At 32.0% G+C, this 25,751-nt stretch overlaps 1 protein-coding gene across 2 annotated transcripts in view; it reads left to right on the top strand.

Moving 5' to 3' along the window:
• The window catches only part of LOC134692001 (uncharacterized), a 37,461-nt gene extending 25,642 nt beyond the window's left edge, over window positions 1-11,819 (top strand). The window contains exons 1-5 of one of the 2 annotated variants that reach the window (XM_063552337.1): window positions 2,198-2,506; window positions 4,825-4,915; window positions 7,905-8,098; window positions 9,740-9,850; window positions 10,742-11,819. In XM_063552337.1, coding sequence (XP_063408407.1) covers window positions 4,846-4,915; window positions 7,905-8,098; window positions 9,740-9,850; window positions 10,742-11,392 — 1,026 coding nt within the window. In that variant the 5' untranslated portion in view covers window positions 2,198-2,506; window positions 4,825-4,845 and the 3' untranslated portion in view covers window positions 11,393-11,819. Of the gene's footprint in view, window positions 1-2,197; window positions 2,507-4,824; window positions 4,916-7,904; window positions 8,099-9,739; window positions 9,851-10,741 lie in introns of those variants that run through there. The other variant, XM_063552338.1, reaches the window with a different exon arrangement.
• Window positions 11,820-25,751: the final 13,932 nt, after the last annotated feature.

Genomic DNA, 25,751 nt, shown 5'->3' with positions numbered 1-25,751 from the left:
AAATAAATATTTACTATTTCATTCATAAATGTTGAACAAGTTCCTTCCTCCTAATTATTGTACTAAATAAACTCATCATAGATACCAGGACTAAATGTAGTATATACGCCAGACGCGCGTTTCGTCTACAAAAGACTCATCAGTGACGCTCAAATCCAACAAAGTTAAAAATGCCAAATAAAGTACGAAGTTGAAGATATCAACAATATAAGTATTAGTATTTTTTATAATAATATACATTTTTATAGGTACTGATATTACTATAGTACACATAAATAGTTACTATTTCATTCATAAACGTTGAACACGTTCCTTCCTCCTTATCATTGTACTAATATAATAATAACAATATTATAATTGTATAATATTGTAATAATAGTATTACTATTACAAATTTCATGTTACATTAACCCCTAGGCGTCATGTTAACGCGACATCATAAAACATTTAACACTTATTGACAAATAATTCGCTGATTTGTGGTATGTATTTCCGATTTGTGTGGGACATTTTACGGAAACGATCGGATAAATAAAATAAGTCGGCATTTTTCATTTACTCTAATTACTACCTGAATCGCAGTGTCTCCTTGAACAATATATACGGAAGGTACTCAAAGCATCTAGTAAACAATGACAAAACACGAAGCTTAATAGTGTTCTCTGCTTTATTATTGGATTTTGTACAAAATTGACATTTCACGGCCTACTGATTTCATATTCAATATAAAACCGCTATAAAATATAAAAGATATCTCTTTTTCAATTATCATTTTATTGGATGTACATGTAAGTTATTACTTTTATTGGTTGTTTATTTATTAACTTATCTAACCAGTTTTCTTTGAAAATAATTAGATTTGCAAAAATATTTCTTAATAGCATTACGGGAATGTACGAAATGATATTAGCGCCAGACATTTTCTTTTTATTATTTCCTTCCTTTTTTTGCGTTATATAAGATAAATTTATAATAAGTCATATTTTGATAAGGAATAAGTAATACTTTTAAGAAGAAATTGAAGTATTGAGGAAGTCGTAATGTTTGGATTTATACACACAAAAACATGAAGCGGACAAGTTCAAGACTTAAACCATGCATGGGTCTGATAATATAAGTACAGAGAATTACAAGCCTAATGTTGTGCGTTTAGAATTTAAAAAGAAATTTCCAATCAACTTCAATCAGTCATGTAATCTGATTTAATAGCTGCATGTTTAAAAACTGATAAGATAGTTTAGTGTTTGAGTATAATAGATATAGGAAGATGTGGTGTGAGTGCCAATGAGACAACTCTCCATCCAAATGCCCATTAATGCCCATTTTGACTTGGTTGGAGGAAGCCGCCGTGGTGCCTGGAGAGAACCGCCTAGGCATGTTTATAGACAATTCAGTACAACACTGAATTCGTATTTGATTGCCGTAAAAAAGAAAAAAACTCCGAATAAATTCACACACACACACAAACTTTTTATCAAGTGCATTCAAATAATAAAAGTAAAACAGTTTTTCAGTATTTACTTCAACTTTATATATATTTTTTTTTATTTTTAATAAGATTTTAATTATAATATCTTTTTTTTATATGAGATTGAGATTCCTGTGTTATTATGGTTGTTTAATTTCCGATGAACAAATTTACCGAGATCTAAAAGAGGGGCAAAAGATGGACAGTCACACTCATAGATCGAAAATAAATTGTCAACGCCATGGCTAAATCATCGGGTTTCTGTTTTTGTTGATATTCTTAAAAAAAATGATATAGAAAACCAAAAGATGCCAGACGGACAGTCATACTCATAGATCGAAAATAAATTGTCAACGCCATGGCTAAATCATTGGGTTTCTGTTTTTGGTGTTATTCTTAAAAAAAATGATATAGAAAACTATACGTCCTACATTTCGGAAACAAACATATATGTTAAATATACTGTTCCTAGATCTAGGACACAATACAGATAGGTACCATGTCGGAGTATCGTATGATCTATACTGATACTGCGATATATTATAATCAAATTTACTTAAAATATAATCTTCCTAAATTAAGTAAAATAACTTAGGAAATGCGTAGATGTAAATGAATGAAATTATCATACACAAACATACGTAGGACAAACTTGAAAGTTTAGTTTGCCGACTCATCCCCCGTTTCTTAATATATATTAAACGTCTATCGTAACTTGATATAAAAGCATTTAAAGGTTCGATACATGTACATGTACAGAGTGCTGTATGTTCCGGGTTGTTACGGGTTGTTTCCGGTAGTTTCTAATTTATATAATTGACAAGAGTATAACACCCGGAGGACACGTCTGAACTGTGTATGATTCAGTCTTGGTTCTAAACATTTCCTACCTCGTGCTAAACATCTCCATAGAAATTAAAACTTATAGAATATACTAAAGGCAAATGATAGACAAAAAAGAAAATATAATTATAACTGCATCTGGAATCTTATAGTTATCGTTTTGAGGAATATAAGAATTTATAGAAAACATAATTGGTAAGTTATATTGTAATATATGTTTTGCCTGTCTTATCTTAGTTCGTATGAAAACTCAAAATGTGTTAGTTAAACAAAATTGTATTTAAAGAAATAATCATATAACAATACAATGCACATTTATGAAATATAAGTTTAAGAAGTTAATCAATAAGCATGGTTAAATTTAAATGATCTTGAATTATGATGATAAGATGTAATGTGTGTAAAAATCTAGATTTTGTTTTTTGGGGTATACTTTGCATTTTTGTAATAAAACTCACATAAGTCTTCTTTAATCGCATAGTTTGTTCATTGTATATAAATGTAAATAACTTCTACCTGTTCCTTTAGAGGACTCGTATTAAAAATAAATGTCTCTCTTTTTTTTTCATTATTTCTGGATACTAGTACATATGTTTGCCTATATTTATCGCTGAAGATTAAAACATATAAATGTTGCCTCGTAAAATGCATGTTTTCTTTCTGGTTTTCAACACTTGATTATGTTTATTTCGATCTAGTGAAAGAAAAAAAGAGAAAAAAAATGTCTGGTAAAATTTTGACAATTCTCTATGCTTTTTAATTACTCTGGGATGTGTGAGTGTTGATTGTGTATCTCACGACAGACAGAAAAGGAGTGTTCGCACTTTTATCCGGTCTCACCCCAACTCATTGTCTCCCCGCACCAATATTAACCACGTGATGTTCATGCAATGCTGTTTGTACGTCCATTTTGTCTACGAGGTCGATTGTCTGTCTATTTGTTTCGTCTGTTGTGATATACAACTATTACATGCATGTTTCAAGATTTTAATTGTCAAGAAGTCCGATGTTAAACCTAACCATAAACTATTTACGATGTATAGATTACGAAAAATATGTACATTGTACATGTCAAAAGCCATACAGTTCCTCGTAGCATAAACATCCTCTTATTTTAGTCGCCGTAGGATATATGTCTTATTTGCAATCATACCACGTTTCCTTACTTTTATTTATCAACATTGCGATTGATATATCGATAAGTTTGCTTTGCATCTGCATCAGCGCAAAAAAGGTTATATAGCGTCGATTTTTTTTTGCTGCTTGTATTTAAGACTCAATTGAAACTATCATATAAAAAAGAAGATGTGGTATGCATACTTGAAAATGCAGATTTTGAAAACTACACAAAGTTTTGCTGGTTAAAAGGTTCCAGTGTTGATGAATGTGCATTATTTTATAAATTACAATCATTTTTTTTTGTGGTTTGAAACAACATTATTTGTTCTTAATAATGCATTAAAACCTTTGCTAATATGGGGTGTCAGTGTGACCTTGCGGGAGGTATAAATACATAGCAACGTCCAGTCGGAATTGGGACGTTAAGTATAATGCCTGCTTTACAGTGTTACACACTCTTCGTAGGGCAAACACTCTTATCAACAACATATTTAGGGTCCTACTATAGCTAAAATGCCCATATATCACACCGAGTTACAGTTCAATCTTGCCTGTCTTCATTGTAGAACCTCTCTTTTGTATATTGATATTTAATGTTGTATCGTCCAAGCAACAATCAATCAATTATTTAATTATTTAATCAAAGTTACCTTTTATGAGACAGTCCCAGTAATTGGATGTTTATTAGGTAGAAAAAGAATGTACCAAGTCTAGCTATAAAACAATACCCTTTTTGAGGCACGTCTGTTACTAAGTAATTGGAAGTCCAAAAGGTAAAGCAGGGAATGTACCCTGTCTAGCTATCAATAAGTTACCTTTTCAACATGTATGAGGTAGTCCCAGTAAATGGAAGTCCAAAAGGTAAAACAGAGAATGTACCCAGTCTCGCTGATGGCTGCTTTTTAAAATCAAATAAAGCTTTTTCTAAGTCATAACCTGATTTAACTTAAGTACATATATTATAAATTACAATTAAATCTTGAGCATTCTACCATACCTATTTTTAACAATATTTATAGACTCACATTAACCTATAATGAATTTATAACTTAGATATCACGTGTCTATTCGACAACTTGCTATTTAAATGCCAACGTTTATTTCCTGATTTGTCTTTTAATCAGTGAAAAGACTCATTAACTCGTGTTAAAATGTTTGATCTTCGTATAAATTTTATGTCCGTTGACTTTCCAGCAGTAAACTTCACGTGTCTGTTAAATGCATTGTGATATAAATATACATTCATTGTGATATAAATATATACTTGGCAAGTCTGTGCTTACACAAGATGACTAAATTAGAGCAACTGTTCTATTTAGATAAGCATCATTGTTCAAAAATATATAAAATCAACTGTATAACATACATGTACAATTTATATAATCTTTTTTCAGACTGTGTAAACTGTAAAAGAAATGGTCCGATCAACTTATTTCTGCTGCTGTCTTTATTTCATAATCCTGTTGGTATCTCTTTGCTACTGTGGTAAGTTTCAATATTTGACGTAAAACATAGATACATTATTAATTTAGCAGTATTTGAGATAATGTTAATAATTCTACATTTTTATATCAAACGTGATATTTTTTTCATTTATTTTCGAGCTAATATTTCCAACTTGGTTTTATTTATTTGTCTCAGTTTAATACGGAAACAGTATATCTAAATATAGTCAATGTACGTGTACAAATGTATACATATGTTCCAGGTTTAATCTATATGTAAATTGAAAATGTTAAAGATAATTAAAAGTAAATAATTCATAACAAGATGGAGAGAGAGAGATAATGAATCGAATTGCGTAGAAGAAGACTAATATTGTTTCAATGACCAGGGGTTGAGATGTTTCATACAAATATAATGTGTTTACTATACAGATTTGTATAAGACTGGTCCTGATTGGGCTAGAATATGAATAATGTTTCTTCTGGGTTTAAACTTTTTCGTCGAAAGTTATGCATCATCGTCATGTTACTCTTTAAAATGAATATAACACTTTCTTAAAGTCGGTTTTCCTTAAATTTCTAACTTCCAGAGTAAAAAATTAATGGAAATTTGAAAACATTTAAATTGTGCAGATGGATTATTTCGTGCCTAATAATAGCGATAAAATGTAAAGAAATGATACAGTTTCATGATTTTCGTAGTATATGAATAGCCAGGTGTATAATATTTATAATAAAACTATAAAACTCAAACATGCATTTGAACTGGTAGAATAAAATGCAAACATACATGTACTTTTCTTCCTTCATTGAGAACCCGGATGTTATCGGCGATTAATTATACATGTATTTTAATAACTTGATGTTTGACGGGTAAACATGTAGTACGTTGACAGTTATTGAATAAAACTTTCCCTTTCTTAAAGAAAATCTATAGAATATATATCTGTGATAATATTACAAAATAATGTAAAGTAACAAATATGACATGCAGAATATTTAGTATAAAAAGAAAACATAGTATATGTCGATATTTTAACGGTCTTCCTGTACATGTATACATAAAAAGTAGAGTAATGTTACGGATCCAGAAATTTTCGATAAAGGTGGAAACGGGTTGGGGTTGTTCTGAATACTCTAAGAGGGGACTCCAGTCATGCTGCAGTGATTCCATATATAATCAATTTAACCAATGTTTTCCTCATAAGGGGAGGGGCGCTTACTCTGGGATCCGCAACATATGTTTTTCCCTTAGGTCTTGTTCGTTCTCGACACAGGACTCGAGTAATACGATATTTACATGGAACCAAACGAGACATTAAAAGGTGGCTGAAATTGAACTTTCGTTGCGCATCAACACAATTTTGTAGAAATATTTGATACTATTATATTAATATAAAAAATATTATTGCACACATTTTGCAGAACATCGCCCCACACATTAAGTAATATTGAACTTGCGCGTTCATGCATAACCTATACTGCTCTGGGCAACATTCCTCCATATACAATGTCAGTGTAGTAAAAGACTTTAAAAAAAATATGAATCGGTATGGTTGATTGATTGATATGTGTGTTCCTTAGGGAGCTACCATTTGATTTTTATGGGGGGGCTAGGATGAAAAATGTTGTCCTGCATTTTTTTTTAGCTGTAATCTCTGTCCTGCATTTTTATTTTTCACTCTGTTCGGTCCTGCCTTTTTTTATAGTTTATCCTGACTTTTTTTTACCTAAATTGTTGCCTGACTTTTTTTATTTGCAAGTGTCTCATCCTGCCTTTTTTTTTACTCAAAACTCCTGTCCTGCCTATTTTTTTCAAATTTCATCCTAGCCCCCCCGCCCCCCCCCCCCAAAAAAAAAAAATAAAAATGGTAGCTCCCTTACGTTTGAAAACTCAATATACTTTGACAAACAATATCGCAACGAGAGCTTCTCTAAAATCGAGAAAAGAAAATGGGGAATGTGTCAAAGAGACAACAACCCGACCATAAAAAAAACAACAACAGAAGGTCACCAACAGGTCTTAATAGTACCTAGAAATTCCCGCACCCGGAGACGTCCTTCAGCAGACCCCTAAGTACAAATATATACTAGTTCAGTAATAATGAACGCCATTCTAAACTCCAAATTGTACACAAGAAACTAAAATTAAAATAATACAAGACTAACAAAGGCCAGAGGCTCCTGACTTGGAACAGGCGCAAAAATGCGGCGTGGTTAATCATGTTTATACATTTGCATATTTTTACAAAAAGAAGTTTACACAAAACGATAATTTTTAATATCTTGGTATACAAATGCCTTTGTATGTCTTGGTTCTGTTATCATTCTGAAAAACACATTAAGATATGAAGTTACAAAAGGACCTCACTAGAAATAAGTTCCAATAACTTTTGTGGTTCATCCAAAGGTAAAAGACTAGTGAAAATCTAGTCTATCTAAATTTCATTCATTTTTTTATTATTTAATCTTGTGTTTTCGTATTATTAAAGTTTCATGATAATTTTTATAATGTATTTTTTTAAATTATAATTTTTAGTAAACATGTAAATCATTTCAGTGTCTATAAACTTTGTCTAGTGCTATATCTGTATCGTTGTAAATTATTGAATCTGTCTAATTCATGCCTTTTGTCTTAGATATTTATATAAGTGAATCAAATCAGTAAGAATGAGCAAGTGATCGGATGGATGTGTAGTCAAATTACATTCGTATGTCTTGTCCTGTACACATTGTCTTGTCTTGTGTTTTGCATATTTGTAAACTTAAAAAAAAAAAAAGGCTTTGTTAATTATGAATCTGTTTATATCTATATTGAGGAGAGTCTGACTCACACATATGAGCGTCACTGATGAGTCTTAAGTAGACGAAACGCGCGTCTGGCATACTAAATTATAATCCTGGTACCTTTGACAACTATATATAGCCTCTGGCTGTTGACAATCCTCTTTAAATAAATATAAAATTGAATTAAAAAATCTCAAAAAACTACCAAAAAATATCCATAGTGTTACGTTATACCTTTTCAGACCACACGCTCCACAAACCTGACTATCCATTTGACCTCGACAATGCAGGAAATGCAATAGAAGGCTATGTTGATTCTGAAATAAAAGAGGGATCTAAAGTTCTTGTTAAACCTGTTGAAGGTCATCAGTTCTTAGAAGACGGAAAGGTTGTAAAATACCTACAAGTAATAGTTCGATCAGGAAATTTTACAGGGGTAAGTTTTATGTTTAAATAAGATGTTAAATTGAGAATTAAATAGGGAATGTACCAAAGAGACAACAACCCGACCAAAGAGCAGACAGCAACCAAAGGGGACCGAGGGTCTTCAACGCAGCGAGAAATTCCGTACACGGAGATGGTTCTGTTGGCCCCTAAATAAAATTGTGTACTAGTTCAAACAAAATGAACGTCACACTAAACTCCAAATCATATGATAAATGAACTAAAATTAAAAGAAAACATATAAAATTAAGAAAGACCAGAGGCTCCTGACTTGGGACAGGCGCAAAACTGTGGCGGGGTTTTACATGTTTATTGAGATCTCAACCCTAATTCAATGCATCTAGCCAAAATGTTTAAGTCTATCAATTTATTTTAGTCCTTTTTTTAACATAACTTTTTTAAAATTCAATAAGTAGAAGTTCGATCCCGAAATTTTAGAGGGGTAGGTTAACTTTTATTTTATAAATTTATAAAATTAACTTATCAATATTTGGTAATAGGACATTATTTTGTCATTAGTTTTTGAAGGACGGAGAGATTGTGAGATACAATCATTCGATCAGGATACTTTACAGGGCATGTATTTTTCTTATGCTATTTTTTTTTATCAATTTATTTTAGTCCTTTGTTTCATTAACATGTTTTTTTTAAAATTCAAATTAAAAAAAATAAAGTAATGGAAGATTAATATCAGTGAAAATATTGATACAAGACGGCTTGGTTACAAATCTAGGGCAATCTTACTAATTATTTTATCAAAACTCACATACACAAATTTAGGCATTAGTCGGGTTTTAGAAAATATTTGGCAAATAAATTCACATACACCCTTGACAAAATCAAAATTCACATACACACTTGACAATATCAAAATTTTCCGCTCTTTACTTAGCTGCTGATGTACCTGGACAACGTTGCTGCGGCTCAATGCTGTTTGCTTGGCCTAGCTTTTTTCCTGTTCCTACTTTTGGTGGCTTCGTGTTTATTTATATTTTTTATTTTATGTTTTATATAATATAAAATCATGTTTATATTGTTTTGTTTTCTTTATTTATTAACTTATTCATCAATTTATTTATTCATTTAATTATTCAATTGTTCACTCTATTTTTTTATATTTTTTTATTAACTGAAGTAACACGAACACCACCAAGATCTGGGCTTCATAATTCTATTATAGCCTGAATTGTCACACTAACGCTAGTTATTAAATCCACATTGGAAAGTTTATATACATGTACAGTTTCATATCAACACTGACAAACATAAAGGACAAGTTACCACTTATATCCCTAAATATTTAAATATAAATTTAAAAGAGTGTACTAAACGGTATATACACACCATTTTTGTACACAAGTAAATGGAAAAACAAGTCTCTATAAAAGAAGACTTTTGAAAATGAGGCTTTGGTAGCTTTGATATTATTAATAAAAGAAATAAAATTATCGAACAAGAAATAAGATCATTGATTTCTTGAATAAAGCAAAAGCTAGAAATTTATTTTATGTTATATTCTAACAAGTGTGGACACAGATCAGTGTGGATAGTATGTTAAGTTGTTTGACAAGGTTTTTTTTGACAAAAAGGAATCTGGTTGTAAATTTAAATAAAATTTAAATTACACTTACAGGATGAAGAATACGTAGCAGAAAATACAGATGCCTTCCGGGTAGATGAAAATGGTTTCATCATTGTGAATAACACAGAAACATTTGATCACAAGCAGGTTTATGAGTTTTATGTAAGTGTTGTAAAAGTAACTAAGATAAAAAAAAAAAAAGACAAAAAATGTTTCTCGATGAGGGAAAATGAGATGTTATTAATAAGGTTAACATCTTTATATATTTATACAATGAAAAAAGTTGCCGAAAAACCGGTGTGTGGGTAACTAAATCAAATTCAAACAATTGTTAGAACTATTAATTTTTGATCCACGATAAGGGCCCGCCCATTTAACTTTAAGTGTGTGTGGGGGGCTAGGGGGCTAGGGGGCATGGAGTTAATTTTTTTTTCCTAAAAAATAATTCTGATCCCCAATTTGATGAACAAAATATTCAGGTCAAGCAGATGAAAAAACAAGATATGAAGAATCCGGATTTTCGACACACCTAGCTTATAGGGTTACATTTTGAAAAATACAATCTATTCGGAAGCGTAGAATAAATGAAAAAAAATGTTCGCGTTCAGCTCGAAAACAATTTCTGTTTAGTAAAAAAAATCCCTTGAAACTATTTATATTGTCGATATTTATTTAAGTATACAAAATAAGGAGATGTCGACTGATTGCCAATGAGACAGCGGCCTTTAAAAATAAGCAAAACTTATACTGCAAAAAATGAAAACAATTCCAACGAGAAAACAAACAGACTGATATTTAAACACAATAAACGAAAAACAAATATGATATACAGCAACGATCAACAACCACCGAGTTACAGGCTCCTGGCTTGGGACAGACACCTGCAGATTGTTGCAGGGTTAAACATCTTTGCGGGCACCTAAGTTAATCCTCCTTTAACCTGTGACATTTGTTTATTAATCTTTTTTATACTACATTAAAAGTATATATAAAAATAATTGTGAATTAGCTGATAAAAATTTTTAATAATTATCTAACTGTATTTTTATTTAGGTTGTAATGTTCAGACTTGATGATTTAGTTTCGGATCCAGTACCCTTTATTGTTCTTGCTGCAAAACACAAGCCCGAGGAGAATTATGGCTATAATACAACAGCAGCCGTATTTGCTGGAGTTTTAATCTGTCTTATAGTAGTGTTTGCTTTATTGATCCCTTTTGTTGTTCGGGCTAAGCGACGTGTAAAACAAGGCAAACCTGTTTGGAAGTTCGGAAGCCACCCTTCCGCTCTAGACCGGGAAATAGCAAGAGAAAAAGGAAGTCAATCAAATCTAACAGTGCACATGGTTGAAAGCCAGACTTCCACGGTTCCTGGGCTGAAAAACCGAGCAATGACCGAAGGTGATTTTTATGACAATTATGGTTATCGTCTTGAACAAGAAGTTGAGCGAGAAAAAAACGAATTGTCAAATGATTTAATGGCAATTGCAAGTCATGTGGAACAATTAGATGACGCGGATAATATGCTTCAATTAAGTAAGAAACATCATAGCGACGATTCTGACTCAGGACTATCAAGTGATGGTAGAGGGAAAGGAATTCTGAAGAATGGACATAATGAAAAGGTTTACTCTATAGAAATGAAAAGGAAAACAATTGATACTGATCAAAAACCTAAACACATTGAAGAATCAGCTCATTTGTGATAAATGCAAATTAAGTGTTTTGCAATTAGTCCCTTATTTTAAATGTAATGATGAAACTTTGCTTTAATGATAAACGATGCATTGAGACAGATTTCACAAATATTTGGCATGTTTTGTTTATATTGTATGTATACATCTATATATATATCTAATATATAGGCATTCGCATGTTTTCGCACTGTAGTACTGATGTTGATTTTTTAACGACCTTGACTGGCTATAAAGCTCTCGCAAGGTCTGTTCGCACTGTAGTACTGATATTGATCTCTTATAACACATGTTAATAGCATGCACTATCCATTAGTTCTGATTATACAACATGTACAGTATACGTATATTCAGGAATATATAGTTTTTACGTGATATTTTGTAATTTATCATATTGTTGTTGTTAGTAAAATTTTAATGAATAAAGAATTCTATGGTATTGTGTGTTTAACTTAAATACTTAGACATGTGCCATGTGTGTAGCAGGATCTCCTTACCCTTCCGCAGCACCTGAGATCATCCCCAGATTTTGGTGACGATCGTGTTGCCAAGTCTATGTTTCTATGTTGTATTTTTTTGTACTAAGTCTTTTATTTGTCTGACCTTTTCTTTTGTAGCCATGGCTTTGTCTGATTATTTCTATCTATAAGTTTGAATGATCTTCTGGTATCTTTGGCTCTTGTTTTACTTAGAATATTTAGACAGCATACAAACAATCTAAACAAGAACTGAAAACACTCTGAGACTTCGTTCGAGGCATCAATTGTTTGAATGTTTACTCTCTAATTCTTAACCGTTAAATATTTAAAGGCATTCTGCATATATGACACTGGCGTTTAAAAACAGGTCGTACAACGTAGCTAGGGAATTGTTTTCTCTACAAACTCTAATACCTCCTTAGAAAAAATATACGTCATGTACTCAAAAGTATGTGAACAATTACAATTGTTCGTACCGTACCTGATCAGCTGTTCAATTTTTGTTTTAGAAACTGCTAGCTTCATTCAAAGTCGTATAATGGTTCACATTTCACACACAAACAAAAATGAATACTTAGGGTAATACTTGAATGACGAAGTTTTTACTAATAGATACTTGTATATAATCTCCATTTTTTTTTCTTTTAAAAAAAACACCTAAATTTTGAAATACATGTAGTCACAGTCAAGAAAATTGTGTGACTTTTAGATGTTTAAAAACTTGCATTCGAAGTTATCACTGTATGGTTTGTTATTTATATAGTTTATTTTTACAAAATAAAAAGATGTGGTATGATTGGTACAGTTTTTTGCATGTTTTTCTATATTAACCGAACTATGCGCATGCGTTTCGACTATTCAAAACCTATTGATATGGAAGAAATATGTATGCCACTACTGCAAGACAGGTTTCGATGCTTATGTAAGCGACTAATGATATTTTGCAAGGAAAATTCGGAACACATATATATTTTGAAAGTTGTAGTCCGTGATTTTGACATCAGTGTCGCTTCGGATTCAGATTACAACTATAGCACTCTCAACGAACCTCTTCAGGAAGCTACCATTTGGAAGGGTCTAGGATGAACGATTTTGTCCTGCAACCACTGTCCTGTCTTTTTATTTATCTCTTTAATCGGTCATACCTTTTTTTAGTCAAGTTGCTCATCCTGCCATTTTTCAATTTCCTCCTAGCTCACACGCCCCCTCCCCTTTCCCCCTTAAAAATCAAATGGTAGCTCCCTTAAATATGATGATGTAGACCACAAATGGAATGTACTTTAAACCTTGAAATGCTTTGGGTGATCGACTGTTGTTTGCCTTTTGATCCAGTGATAAATAGTACATGATTATTCAGTACAATGACGTGATTTTGGGATTACATTGTTGATGAAAATAACAAAAATATATTATCTCTACACTTTTGAATGAAAGTTCATGGACAATTTTATTTTACGTTTTAGTAGTTTTTCTTCGTCTTCTGATTCTTTTTCTAGAAACTTGTCCGACCGATGACTTTTTTATTATTTTACATTGACTTACATGTAAGATATTTGGCATGCAAATGTACTACATTAAGACGTTCTGTCGCATATCATCATGCACTTTAAATTATGTGAATTTTTATCGTCGACTTAAGATCTAAAATACTTTGACATAGGATTTCTTTTTAATATATATTTGCCACAAGGGAACATATGCATCTTGATCTGTCATATGCACCATGGTAAATCTTAACCTGTGATTTTCAAGGTCAAATATTTAAAAAAAAAATGTTTATTCTTAAATCATGCTAGTTTGGTAAGAAGGTTCCAATTTTTTTAAAGTTTTTCTGCTGGCATGGAGTTTTAGTACCTAATTAATGTTGTAAATCTTAACTTTATATAATTTATTTTCTTTTTTTAACAGTTTTATCCATTGAAGTCATGTCACACTCCTGCATATCATAAATTGATAAAATATTACTGAAACCAGCTGAGATTCCCTTCCGTTAATCTTGATGTTAATGACAATACTTTTTGGTAGGTATTTTTTTTTTTTTTGTCTTTAAGTCAGTCGAGTCCACTGTGACAGTTCGTCCCAGTTATAATGCAAATTACTATGTTTGCCAGACTCTTTTATTTTAGTCCAATGCAAATATTCTTAATATTGAATATTTCTATAGGTTCTGTAGATGTTCATTTAGGAAGCTACCATTTGATTTTATGGGTGATGGGGTCGGAATAAAAAAAAATGTCCAGGATTAGTTGTAATATCTGTCCTGCATTATTATTTTCAACTATATATCAGTCATGACTTTTTCATTTGTTCATATTGACTATTTTCACATTCTGCATTTGTTTTTAATAGTGGCAAAGCAAAGGCTTACATAGGAATCGCAAAGTGATATTTCACTTATATTGGTAAATATTTTCCAGGTCATGCACTGCTCGAGATCAAGAAATTAAAATTGATACTATAAGTCGAAAGAACATTAGCTAAGGAACAAAATAAGCTAAAAATATTGATAAGGCATTGAGCTCCTTATTGAAATATTTGAGGTATTGAAGTCATTCATGAAGAGAAAATGGAGTGTATTGTGGAAAATTATTTTACATGAGATTACTCCTAGTTTTTGGTGGGGTTCGTGTTGCTTAGTCTATTTGTCTGTTTGTCTTTTTTCTGATTTAGCCATGGTAATGTCAGTTTATTTTAGATCTATGAGTTTGGCCGTCCCTTTGGTATCTTTCGCCTCTTTTTTTTTTGGACACATTTGATATTCCTGCATATATATGCTTAAAGAGGGACGAAAGATCCCAGAGGGACAGTCGAACTTATAATCGAAAATAAACTGACAACGCCATGACTAAAAATATAAAAGACTAACAGATAAACAATAGTACATGTACCCATGACACAACATAGAAAACTTTAGAATAAACAACACGAACCCCACCGATTACAAGAGGTGATCTCAGGTGCTCCTTAAGTACATTGTTATAAATAATCACCGTTTCAGTCATGTTTGACTCACTGGGATTGATAATCCGAGATCACATGTTCATGAAACACACGACTAATATATTTGTGATCTTTCGAAATTCTAAGTTGACTAATGGTTTACTTTTTTAAATTGTTATTTGGAAGGAGTGGTGTCTCATTGGCACTCATACCACATCTTCCTATATCTATAGATCTATAGAAAAGTTCACTTCACATTGATTCTATGGCTATTTACATATCATATATACCTTATGGATTAAACAAATCCTCCCATAGCATTTCCAACATTTAAAATCATCTGAGCACACAGATTTGATTTTAAAGATATTTCTGAAGAGTCTTACTAAATACTTCTAATTTTTAATACCTTGTTATACAGTCACGTTAAAACAGTACAAATGATGAACCTTTTCAGATTAATTTTAGAAATTGACAGTCATTAAGTATAAGATTACACTTAATGTTGTGTTTAGCATTGTTCATAACAAAGAATGTTCGGTGCAAAAATGTAAATATTACTGACATTGATGTGATGCCCAAAGATAGACAACTCGTCTTGGTAATGAATACAATTTATTTTTGTAACAGAGAAGTAAATCATTATAGTGTCAGTTTTTATTTGTGCGGTTATTTTATATTTAAGCCCTTTCTTTTTTCATTTAATCAGTTGATTAACGATTTCACTGACGGTTTTAAAACAGTTACTAAATCTGCTAAGAATTAGCAAAGGAGTTCCCCACACTGCACTTTTGCACATGTAAAAGTTCAATGTCAGACAAAAATGTTTGTAATAAACTGACATAAAATTGAATTGAGAAAAAAATAGCCTAAAATCTATCGATTCCTACTGCAAAACCTTGTTTTGTTAACGGCATGCCCGAAAACACAAATACATCTATACAAGACATGCTGATTTGTAAATAAAAATAAGGAGTAGAAAAAAAAACAAGTCGGTCAGTAATGTTTCAATCATAATTAGAAACCACTGGAATACTGACTGATGTAAGTGGAAGGGGGAGTGGGAGCTTGGCTGAACTTTAAAAAATAGGCATAACAGAAGTTTTGAATTAAAAAAAAAAGAGCAGGATGACATTTTATGTTAAAAAACCAGGATTAACTTATAACAAAAGGCAGGACAGAACAGAGTGAAAAATAAAAGGACTGTACAACATTTTTCATCCTAGCCCCCATACAAATTAAACAGTGGCTCCCTTTTCAACCTTCGGTGTACTTGTTTTTGGACAGTATTGTTCTTCACAAAGTAAGATAGTTACATGTTTGTAATGTTTGTAGAGATACAGCTATGAAACACGGTTGTATTCGAAGATTTCACAGTTACTGTTAGATCATTCGAATGATATGAGCGCATTTGTTTCTAACCTAAACGATGTAAACGAGTACGAGCGTAGTCGTTTAATCCATTTGTTTCTTACACTTTTTGGTCAACGTTGACATCGTTCACGTAAACGATGTACGCGCAAAATAGTCGCGTAGTCGTTGATCGTTTATCGTTGAGACGTGTAAAAGACAAATTTGTTTCTGCATCTGTCGTTTAAATAATTACGAGCACGTGTTGTTTTCACAAAGTCCTGGTCATTTATTTCCCGTACTTTTACCTGTTTTTTTACAGTACGTGAGTGTAATCTATTTCTGTCTGACTACGAGGGGTCGATAAAGTTTATTAAACGATGTATTTGTTTCTAGCAGCTCAACGTTTATAGTCCATCAGCTAGTTCTCAAAATCGCGCTAGTTAAGGAGTTTGTGTTACACCCCAGGGTACCGCGATTTTTTTGGATATAATTCAACTTCATTATCTTATTGATAAAATACAAGGTGTTAGACTAAAAAAAAAGTGTCCAAAAGAGGGTTAAAAACGTCCCTTCCAATGGTCCCCTCATTTAGCAATCACGACTAAGTAATTTTTTAATAACTTTTTTAATATAAAGCGATTAAAAAAAAATAGAGTATAGGTTTAAACAACTAAAACAGATACAAAACTTATCATATTGAATGTAACTCGGAAGATTTTTTGTTTAAGAAAAAATGTTTTTACATTACAAACAATCCGATTTTTTGGGTTCAAATTAAGGCATATTTTCTCCTTTCATAAAGAAATTCGTTATACAATTACCCGTTTTAGCTAATTAAAATTGAGAATTAATCATTATGCAATGTTTAAATCATCTTCAGTATTTATATATCGTCTAAATTATGATTTTTTTAATAAAATATATGTACGTGCAAGTACTCGTGAAATACCGGAAATCATCAAATTACCGTCTTTGATTCAGTATACAACATGTACAATGTATTCACACACGAGCATTATTAATTTGCAACTGAAAACGAACATTTAATTGTCGATTTATGATGTTTTTGTAAGACAAATTATTTTCTAAAGTGAATGTGTAACGAAATATTTATGAATAAATTACAAATTAAGGTGATTTGATTTGCGTTCAGAAAAGGTGCACTCTATCGAACTCAATAAAGGTGTGCTTGATAACATTTTGTGTGATTGACTTAAGATTGTCAAGTCCTTCAATCGACAAACATCGCTTTGAACGAACGTCAAATAGTCAGTTGTGGGGTTTGGTAATACTTTTTACTCTCTTAGGTTTCTTAGAGATACAAAAAAAAAAATTGCTTTGTTGGTTTCAGTTTAATTAAAGATTCTTATAAACGTTAGTTGCTAAACGCACACGGAAGAGCTTCAATATCATTAAAATGTCGGGAATGGTTAACCTCGAAACATCCGCCCAAAAAGAACTAAAAAAACTCGAATGAAGCGAGACGAAACTGATGTTTTGAAATTGTTTTAGACACTGCAAAGCTGGCCAATTCCATTATAACATCTGAGCAGTGCTATGGCTTGTTCTCGGGTTCTGTTGTTTCTTCGGAATTAATGTGCGACCTTCTTAACGCGTATGAAAAGGGAAAGTTTGCTACGGAAATTTTCATTACAGAACGGCTTATTCAAAAGTCAACTGATATCTTCAAAACACTCAAAGGAAAATCATTGCTTACATTTTTAAAAAAGGAAATAAAAAAGACAAGCAGTAAATTGCTGATAAGAACAACAAAACATTGAAGGCAGATGAAAAAAAATGTCGCCTCCTTGTCATAGCCGAGACAAGATAGTTTGTTATGCGATAGGTTCTACAGTTTGAATTAGGTCATCATTCAATGTCTCTTGCAAACTTTGATGGTACACATGTAATGAAAAATTAAAACCCGTCCTGAGTGGTCTTTTAGAAAATGGTCATTCCTTAGGAAAGCATGTGGATATTTGATGACATGGCAGTTATTCGAAGAACCATTGCTAGGATACCAAGCACTTTTTTCGATTTGGCAATTGTTATTTTAAAAACCATCCTTTTAGTTTCAAAAAGTGGTCCCGCATTGATTTTTTCACTGAATAGTATCGCACAATATTAATAACGAAATTAGAACGGCAGGTCCTTGGGAGGGCAAATCATTACGATAAGTTCTAAACCATCTTAATCGTGTTCTTGGGAATGGAAGAAATTTTTGTTAGTTGGGGGAAACAAAGTTGCTTTTGTTGAATTCTTTTGTTTTGGAAAGAGTAAACAATCTTATAGCTTTACACTTTTTAAAATCTATTGATTTATTTGTATCACATGGAAGTATGTGCCACAAAATATATGTTGAAAATGAAATAGCGTAGAATGGTTTTAGCTTATAATCAAACAGGAAGAAGCCGATAAAAAAAATGTTTCTTGATAAAATGCAAAAACATGCAGCTGACAAAGGTTACGACTCGACTGTCAAAAACCTTCTGACACTGTTGTGGAAGTATTGGCTTACTATTTTCACAGTTTCATATCAATTATAACATTGTAAGTCTGACATATACATCCTCCAAATGCAGATTATTAAATGTGCAATCAATGTGTGCAAATTTGGTGAGAATTGCCAGGATTGTGCGCCAATACAGGTTGTGATTCAGTAAGTGTTTTGTCTGGTAAAGAAAAAAAAGGAAAGCATTCGGCTTTTTGACACGTTATGTGGAGTTTTCAGAAGGTCTATTCCATCTTATTGAAACCTTGGAAGAGGTTGGCGAAGAGTTGTCAAAACACTCGAGAGGTTTTCGTGTTCTATATATGGCTACGAAATTAAAAATATCGATTAATAAAGATCAGAACGTTTTGAAATGCAAAAGATGCAGTGTTAAAGCACATTAAACAAGGCAACTTTTAGACGAAGATTTGGAAATCTGCTCTTAAACACAACACTGGTCTGTTGCCAAACAACTATGGTTGGATTGTGTAGAGCGCATTGACCAGTATCAATTTGCTAGACCAACCACCAGCGTTAAATGCTTTTGTAATTCTGATGTGCTCTTTATGTAAAGCTGGTTGTTCCAAAAAGATGTTCATGTGTTCAACAAGGTTTATCAACAGATAGCTGTATGTTAATGCTCGAAAGCTTGTAGATATAAGCATTATCAAATCGTTGATATTGCTAACGATGACGACGAAGATGATGGAAAAGATGAGAATGATAATCGGTAGATGCAGGTGACCAAACTGATGATGATTCTATGGATTGACCTTCTGTGTGACCTTAAAATGTGGGGTGCGGTTGTTAAATTAAAAAAAAAAGTAGAAATCTAGAAACCCTGACAGTTTTGTGTGTTTTAATATGCGAGTTATTTCATGGATGTGATGTATAAATTTGTGACAGAATCGTGCATTTCTGGTTGCTTATGGATGTGTTCGTCGTTGATTCTATGTTTTTGTTTCTTACCTTTAATTTTTTTTAACATAATTTATATACTTTATGCTGTATGTTTCAATGTGAAAAACATACCATTTTATCAAGAAAATAAGTACATATGCTTCTTTTCATTCAAAATCTTGACTTTTGGAAATTGACCCTCCCCCTTTTTTTCTTGGTCCTCTACGATTTAAAATTTGATTAAAAATTAGCCTGCGTTTTAATAAGATATGATGTGTTCCATTTAATAAATAGAATAGTACTGAATACTTGGTTATTTTTACATTTCTCGGTAATAATGTGCAAAACAAATTTTTTGATACATGTATACCCTGAAATAAGGCCCCTTTCAACCCCTTTTGGACACTTTTTCAAAAGTCTAACACCTTTAAAAATATTCTTCAGATATAGCTCTTTAAATTTAAACAAAAAAATTGTGGTACCCTGGGGTGTAACACAGAACTGAATGTTTGCCCTACCAGCTGATGGACTATTACTAAACGATAGTCATCGATGACAAAATTTCGGGTTAGAAACATATCATATCTTAAATACACCGCTTGTTCAATATATCTCTTTATATTGTTTTACAACCAGACATGCAAATTTAACATAATTATTCACAATAATTGCATAAACATAAATTGTCTTAAGAAAGATATATAAATCAGTTGAACTATCATCATAATAGATTGTTTTAATCTATATTTTTTTCTTCTTCCTAAAGTTTATGATACAATGTGAAAGCATAGCTGTTCTGTGAGAACGGATTCCAGAACGTCTAATTAAGACTTAGCATTAAGTTTTAAGCATGTATAGGGAATCGTATCTTTATAGATCAAGTTACTAGGAACTTTTCAATGACAAACTATCATGATATAATTTCCTAATTATGAAAATAAAGTAGGTCACTTAGTTTATCTTGGTCAGTTGGCAGCATTCATTATGGTATATTTTCCCTTAAATGAAGGAATATATATGCAAAATGAAAGTGCATTTTTACTTATAACACCGACTATTTTCTTCAAATAAGACATACAATCGTAAAATCTCATGAATTTAATTTCCGTTATTGTGCTATGAATGATAACTGGTCGAGATTAGAGATTTATATTTATCAAAGTTGTACATATACAGTCTGAAACCAGGTTGAAATAGAACAAAAGAATTGAAGCTGTTTGTTAGAGAAGGCGATAAATGTGTACTGTACTGTACTGTTTACCTTAGTGACAAATTTTTTAAAAGTTAATAGAAACAAACAAAATTGCAATTTTCTTCTCAATTACGAGATGTTTTATTTTAAAAACACCATTTGCATAAGTTTTCAATTTATCTAGTACATAGTTAAGCAGACCAATTATATATCAAGTCGACGACATGGATATCTTTCAAGTTGGATGAAGAAAATGCATAACCTCCGATTTAAAAAATAAATTTGTTAGGTCAATAATCTTCGTGTCTGCCCTTCCATTATGTGACTGAAGAAAAAAATCCCCAAAACGGGTAACAATTGTATCGAAAAGAGAAAATCGAGTGCACTTATTTATGTTAGGGCGTGTTTGAGTTGAGTATTTTGTCTTGATATCGTACAAAGTAAGAATATTTCATACATCGTCTCGCTTCAGATTCTATCATTTTCATATATTTAAGCTACAGGTTGACTTTATAACACAAACAAATCACAGTACTAAAAAATGAAATATATTGGTCAAGTGAAAAACCTATCTAATGAGTCACAAAAACAGAGAAGGTGTGTTAGAAAAGCTATTTTTTTTTACTGAAAGTACTTGACGACAGTCTTTCCAGTTGGATGATGAAAATGCATATCTTCTAAAAATTCCAACTTTTTGTGCGTGATAACTAGAGTTTAAAGTCTTCATACACTAAATAAAATCTAGTCCCAATTCCACAAAATATTTAATTAGATTTTTATTAAATGTTTATGAATTTTCGAAAATTCTACCTGAAAACCGATCAGACAGTAGTTTTAAGTTGGATCAATGCAGACAAGATTATTAACTGATGCTCATTAACTAGTTGCTTCATTTGTCTTTAAAAATACCACTGACATATAAGGATCCTAATGGTGCAATGTGGATAAATTATCAGTTTCCAAGAGCAAAATTGGTAGCGCGTCATCCCTACAATGGCTTCCGTTTCTACGATTGTGAAAATGAAATGGCGTCATGGGGAGATAATTTTGACGAAGTAGAATCCTGACTGTAAATTGATGGTAGTTTATTAACATGTGTTAATGCTATTAAAAGAAAGGTCTGTTTGATGGGATATATAAAGTACGCGGGAAGAATTTCATGCACGGGTGGTTTGATAGTAGTTAAAGTCATTCGAATCATTGCAGTCAAGTGCTCTAGATGCTTTTTCCAGTTGAAAAGTATTTTTGTGATTTTACTTTTTAATAACAAGAGGCCTTTGTCAAATAATTGTAGACGACAAGGCACAACTTTAAACATTCGTTGTTTCGTAAACAAAAATATATCTGACTCTTAATTCTGCTCTTGTACATTTCTTGATAATGAGGTCAGGGTCAATTGAACGGTTTAGTTTATGACCTTATACTAGTTCATTTTAAAATCATTAGTCATTTGCATTAGATATAAACATAATTTATTTATGGCCTTTGAAAGACCCAACCGGAAGCCTTCAAGGGAAACTGTTTAGACCGAAAGCAGCCATTTTTACACTCATTTAATGAAAAAGGTGATGTGAATAAACGTTTAGATTTAAAATACTTTTTTCATTTACACTCAATGTTATTTCACTTGATGATATTAACGGGAAACAACAAAGTGTTCAAACAATTATATTGGTTTTCAGTTACGCAACCTCAGCTACATACTTAGTTTGAACTAAATCTTGAAAACCTAAAAATGTTTTCTAAACAATGCCATCAACTGTCGTCTGCACTTTCAGATAAATATTGAGATCACAAATGTACTTTCTATTCTTTGTAACCATTTAAATCCAAAGAGGTAGGATAATTCTTCCATCATGAAAATACGTATCATTGAGAAGATATACTACCATAACAACGGACCATTCCATTTGATATCTGAAAGGGGAGGTTGATAATTTTGTCTACGCAGTATCAACTGTCATTTCATAAGGGTACTGATTGGATCATATTAATACATCCGAGAATTGTAACCATGATTGTTTTGTTTCTCCTTTTCTTATTATGTAACAATGGGGGTTGGTGGACATGGGATATGGGGTGGGAGACATTGGGTGGTGGGATGGATTGAATACACGACTTGGCTTCTGCGGAGTTTAAGCCAATTATCTAATGGATATGATACTTATATGCATTTGACTGACCTTTTTGTATCTTTCCCCCCTATTATAGCACATTGGATATTCCTGCATATATGCTAAGTTGTCCTTCAATAAAAAATAAAATTGAGAATGGAAATGGGGACAACAGACAGCAGACAACAGCCAAAGGCCACCAATGGGTCGTCAATGAAGCGAGAAACTCCCGCATCCGGAGGCGTCTTTCAATTGGCCCCTAAACACATATGTATACTAGAACATCGTTATAAACAATCACCGTGTCAGTCATGTTTGACTGACTGGGATTGATAATTGAGGATCACAAGTTCATGAAAAACAAGACTAATATACTTGTGATCTTTTGTCAATTTTATGGCTATTTACATGTCATATATACCTTATGGATTAAACAAATAATTCCATAATATTAACTTTTAAATCGTCTGAGCACACAGATTTAGATTCAAAGATATTGCGCCTGTCCCAAGTCAGGAGCCTCTGACCTTGTTAGTTTTGTATGAATTCTTATTTTAGTTTCTTGTGTTTAATTCGGAGTTTAGGATGACGTCCATTATCACTGTACATGCTGTACTAGTATACATATTTTTTAAGGGGCCTGTTGAAGGACGCTTACGGGTGCGGGAGCTTCCCGTTATATTGAAGACCCATTGGTGGCCTTCGGCTGTTGTCTGCACTATGGTCGTGTTGTTGTCGCTTTGACAAATTCCCGATTTCCTTTCTCAATTATATTCTGAAGAGTTTTGTCAAATACTTCTATTTTTTATATATTTCGATGCATGTTATACACGTTAAAACAGTACACATGATGAACATTTTCAGATTAATTTTAGAAATTGACAGTCAGTTAGTATAAAAATACACTTTATGTTGTGTTTACCATTGTCCATAGCAAAAGTAGATTCGGTGCAAAGCGAGTCAAGTTAAAAAAACAACGATTTTTTATACTTACCAACGGTAAATAATACTGTTAATGTTGCGATGCCCAATGATAGACAACTCGTGCTGGTATTGAATACGACTTTTGTAAAAGAGAAGTTAACTATTATTCAGTTTTTTTTTATTTAATGGCTTTTTGTTATAGACATTTTATATTCATTTAATCAGTTGGTAAACAATTTCACTGATGGTTTGTATGTTTTGTAAGGAGTCAACCCTTGCAGCTTTAAAACAATTACAAAGTGTGCTAAGATTTATCACAATGGTTTCCTGCAACGTGTTTGATACTTTTGCAAATATGATCATTCAATTTCGGACATACATGCTGGTAATAATTTGACATTAAAATTAATTGAAAAAAAGGAAATAAATTAAATTGTACCGATCCTTACAGCTTATCCACGTTTTGTAATCGATATAGCTTTATTGCACCAACACACGAATTTACATGTATACTGGACATGCCGCTTTGTGAATAAACAAAACATACTGAATAATATGAGAATATTCCATATGAATTCTGCCTCAAAGGAGTACATCAAGTCGGTAAGTAGCCTTTAGAATAACGACTGCTGAAATAACAAATCTATGAATGATAGATGGCCAGGAAGTCCAGCATTATGATATCACATTCAGTGTATTTGTTGTCTGAATCTAGGGACTGAATTTTCGATTCTCGCTTGACAACATTTACGAGTAAGGTCTTGAAAACGATATTAGTCCGTCGGAAAAGTGGGGCGTGTTTTAAAGAGAGCCACATCTCTTGCACGTAAAAGATACCCTTGTACTTTTCGAAAAGGAGCATGCTATATATATAGGTAATACCGCCACAAGGCAACATTGACACCCGCGAGGTAGAAAGGGATTAATATAGGTCGCAATAACTTGTTTCCCAATCTAATATAAATGAATATGTTTAAACTTATTAGTTGTCTGAATCAGTACGGTTCTTCACACAGTTAGATTTTCTCATTACAAGTAGTTTTTAACATTTTGTATAGTACAAGCTTTGAAAAACGATTGTAATCGAAGGTTTCGGTGTTACTGTGGATCCTTCAAATGTTTAAGGATACATATCTTAAACACACCGCTTGTTCAATATACCTCTTTGTATTTGTTTAAACCTAGACATGCAAAGGAGTAGGTCCGGTAAGGACCCATTTTGGCCTAAAATTTCAGGTTCATATGTCAGAAGATTTTGACCACTTTTTAATCACTTAAGTGTCTATTTCATTTGAATCAATGAGTTTATGTGAAAGATTTTAAGTGATTAAGTTATTAAAAACGATCCGATTCAAACTCAAATATAAAAAATCTACCAAATATGCAGCAAAATGTCACTTTTCAGATGGTTTTTGTCAAAAATGAAAGTGGCCGCATCCGTGTTCATCCACACCCTGTATATATATTATGTATTATCATCAAATACAACTTATATTTTAATATTAAGGATGAACACGAATGCGGCCACTTTCGTTTTACACGCAAACCGTCTACAATTTAACTAAAATGCTAGAATTGTGAAGATTTCAGTAATTTAGAATTACTTAATGGTGCTAGTACCTGATATATGTGCATTATGTTGTAAAAAAACAGCTCATATTTATGTAGCAGAAGCATTTTACTGTCCAATAAATAACTAAAAGTTTACATTTTAATAATTTTGTTAAACTGCTATAAATTTGGGGACAAAACGGGATCTTACTGGACGTACTCTTTTCACATGATTATTCATGATAATCGCATAAACACAAATTGTACTAAGAACGATATTAAACTCAGATGAACTATAATTATAGATTGTTTTAATCTATAATGTTTTCTACATTTGAAAATGCCTGTACCAAGTCAGGAATATGACAGTTCTTGTTCATTTGTTTTTGATGCGTTTTGTTATTTGGTTCTGCCATGTGACTATGGA

The sequence above is a fragment of the Mytilus trossulus genome, chromosome 12, assembly GCF_036588685.1.
Source record: "Mytilus trossulus isolate FHL-02 chromosome 12, PNRI_Mtr1.1.1.hap1, whole genome shotgun sequence".
Taxonomy (NCBI): domain Eukaryota; kingdom Metazoa; phylum Mollusca; class Bivalvia; order Mytilida; family Mytilidae; genus Mytilus; species Mytilus trossulus.
The sequence above is the reverse complement of the archived record's forward strand: the minus strand, read 5'-3'. Positions and strand labels throughout refer to the sequence as shown.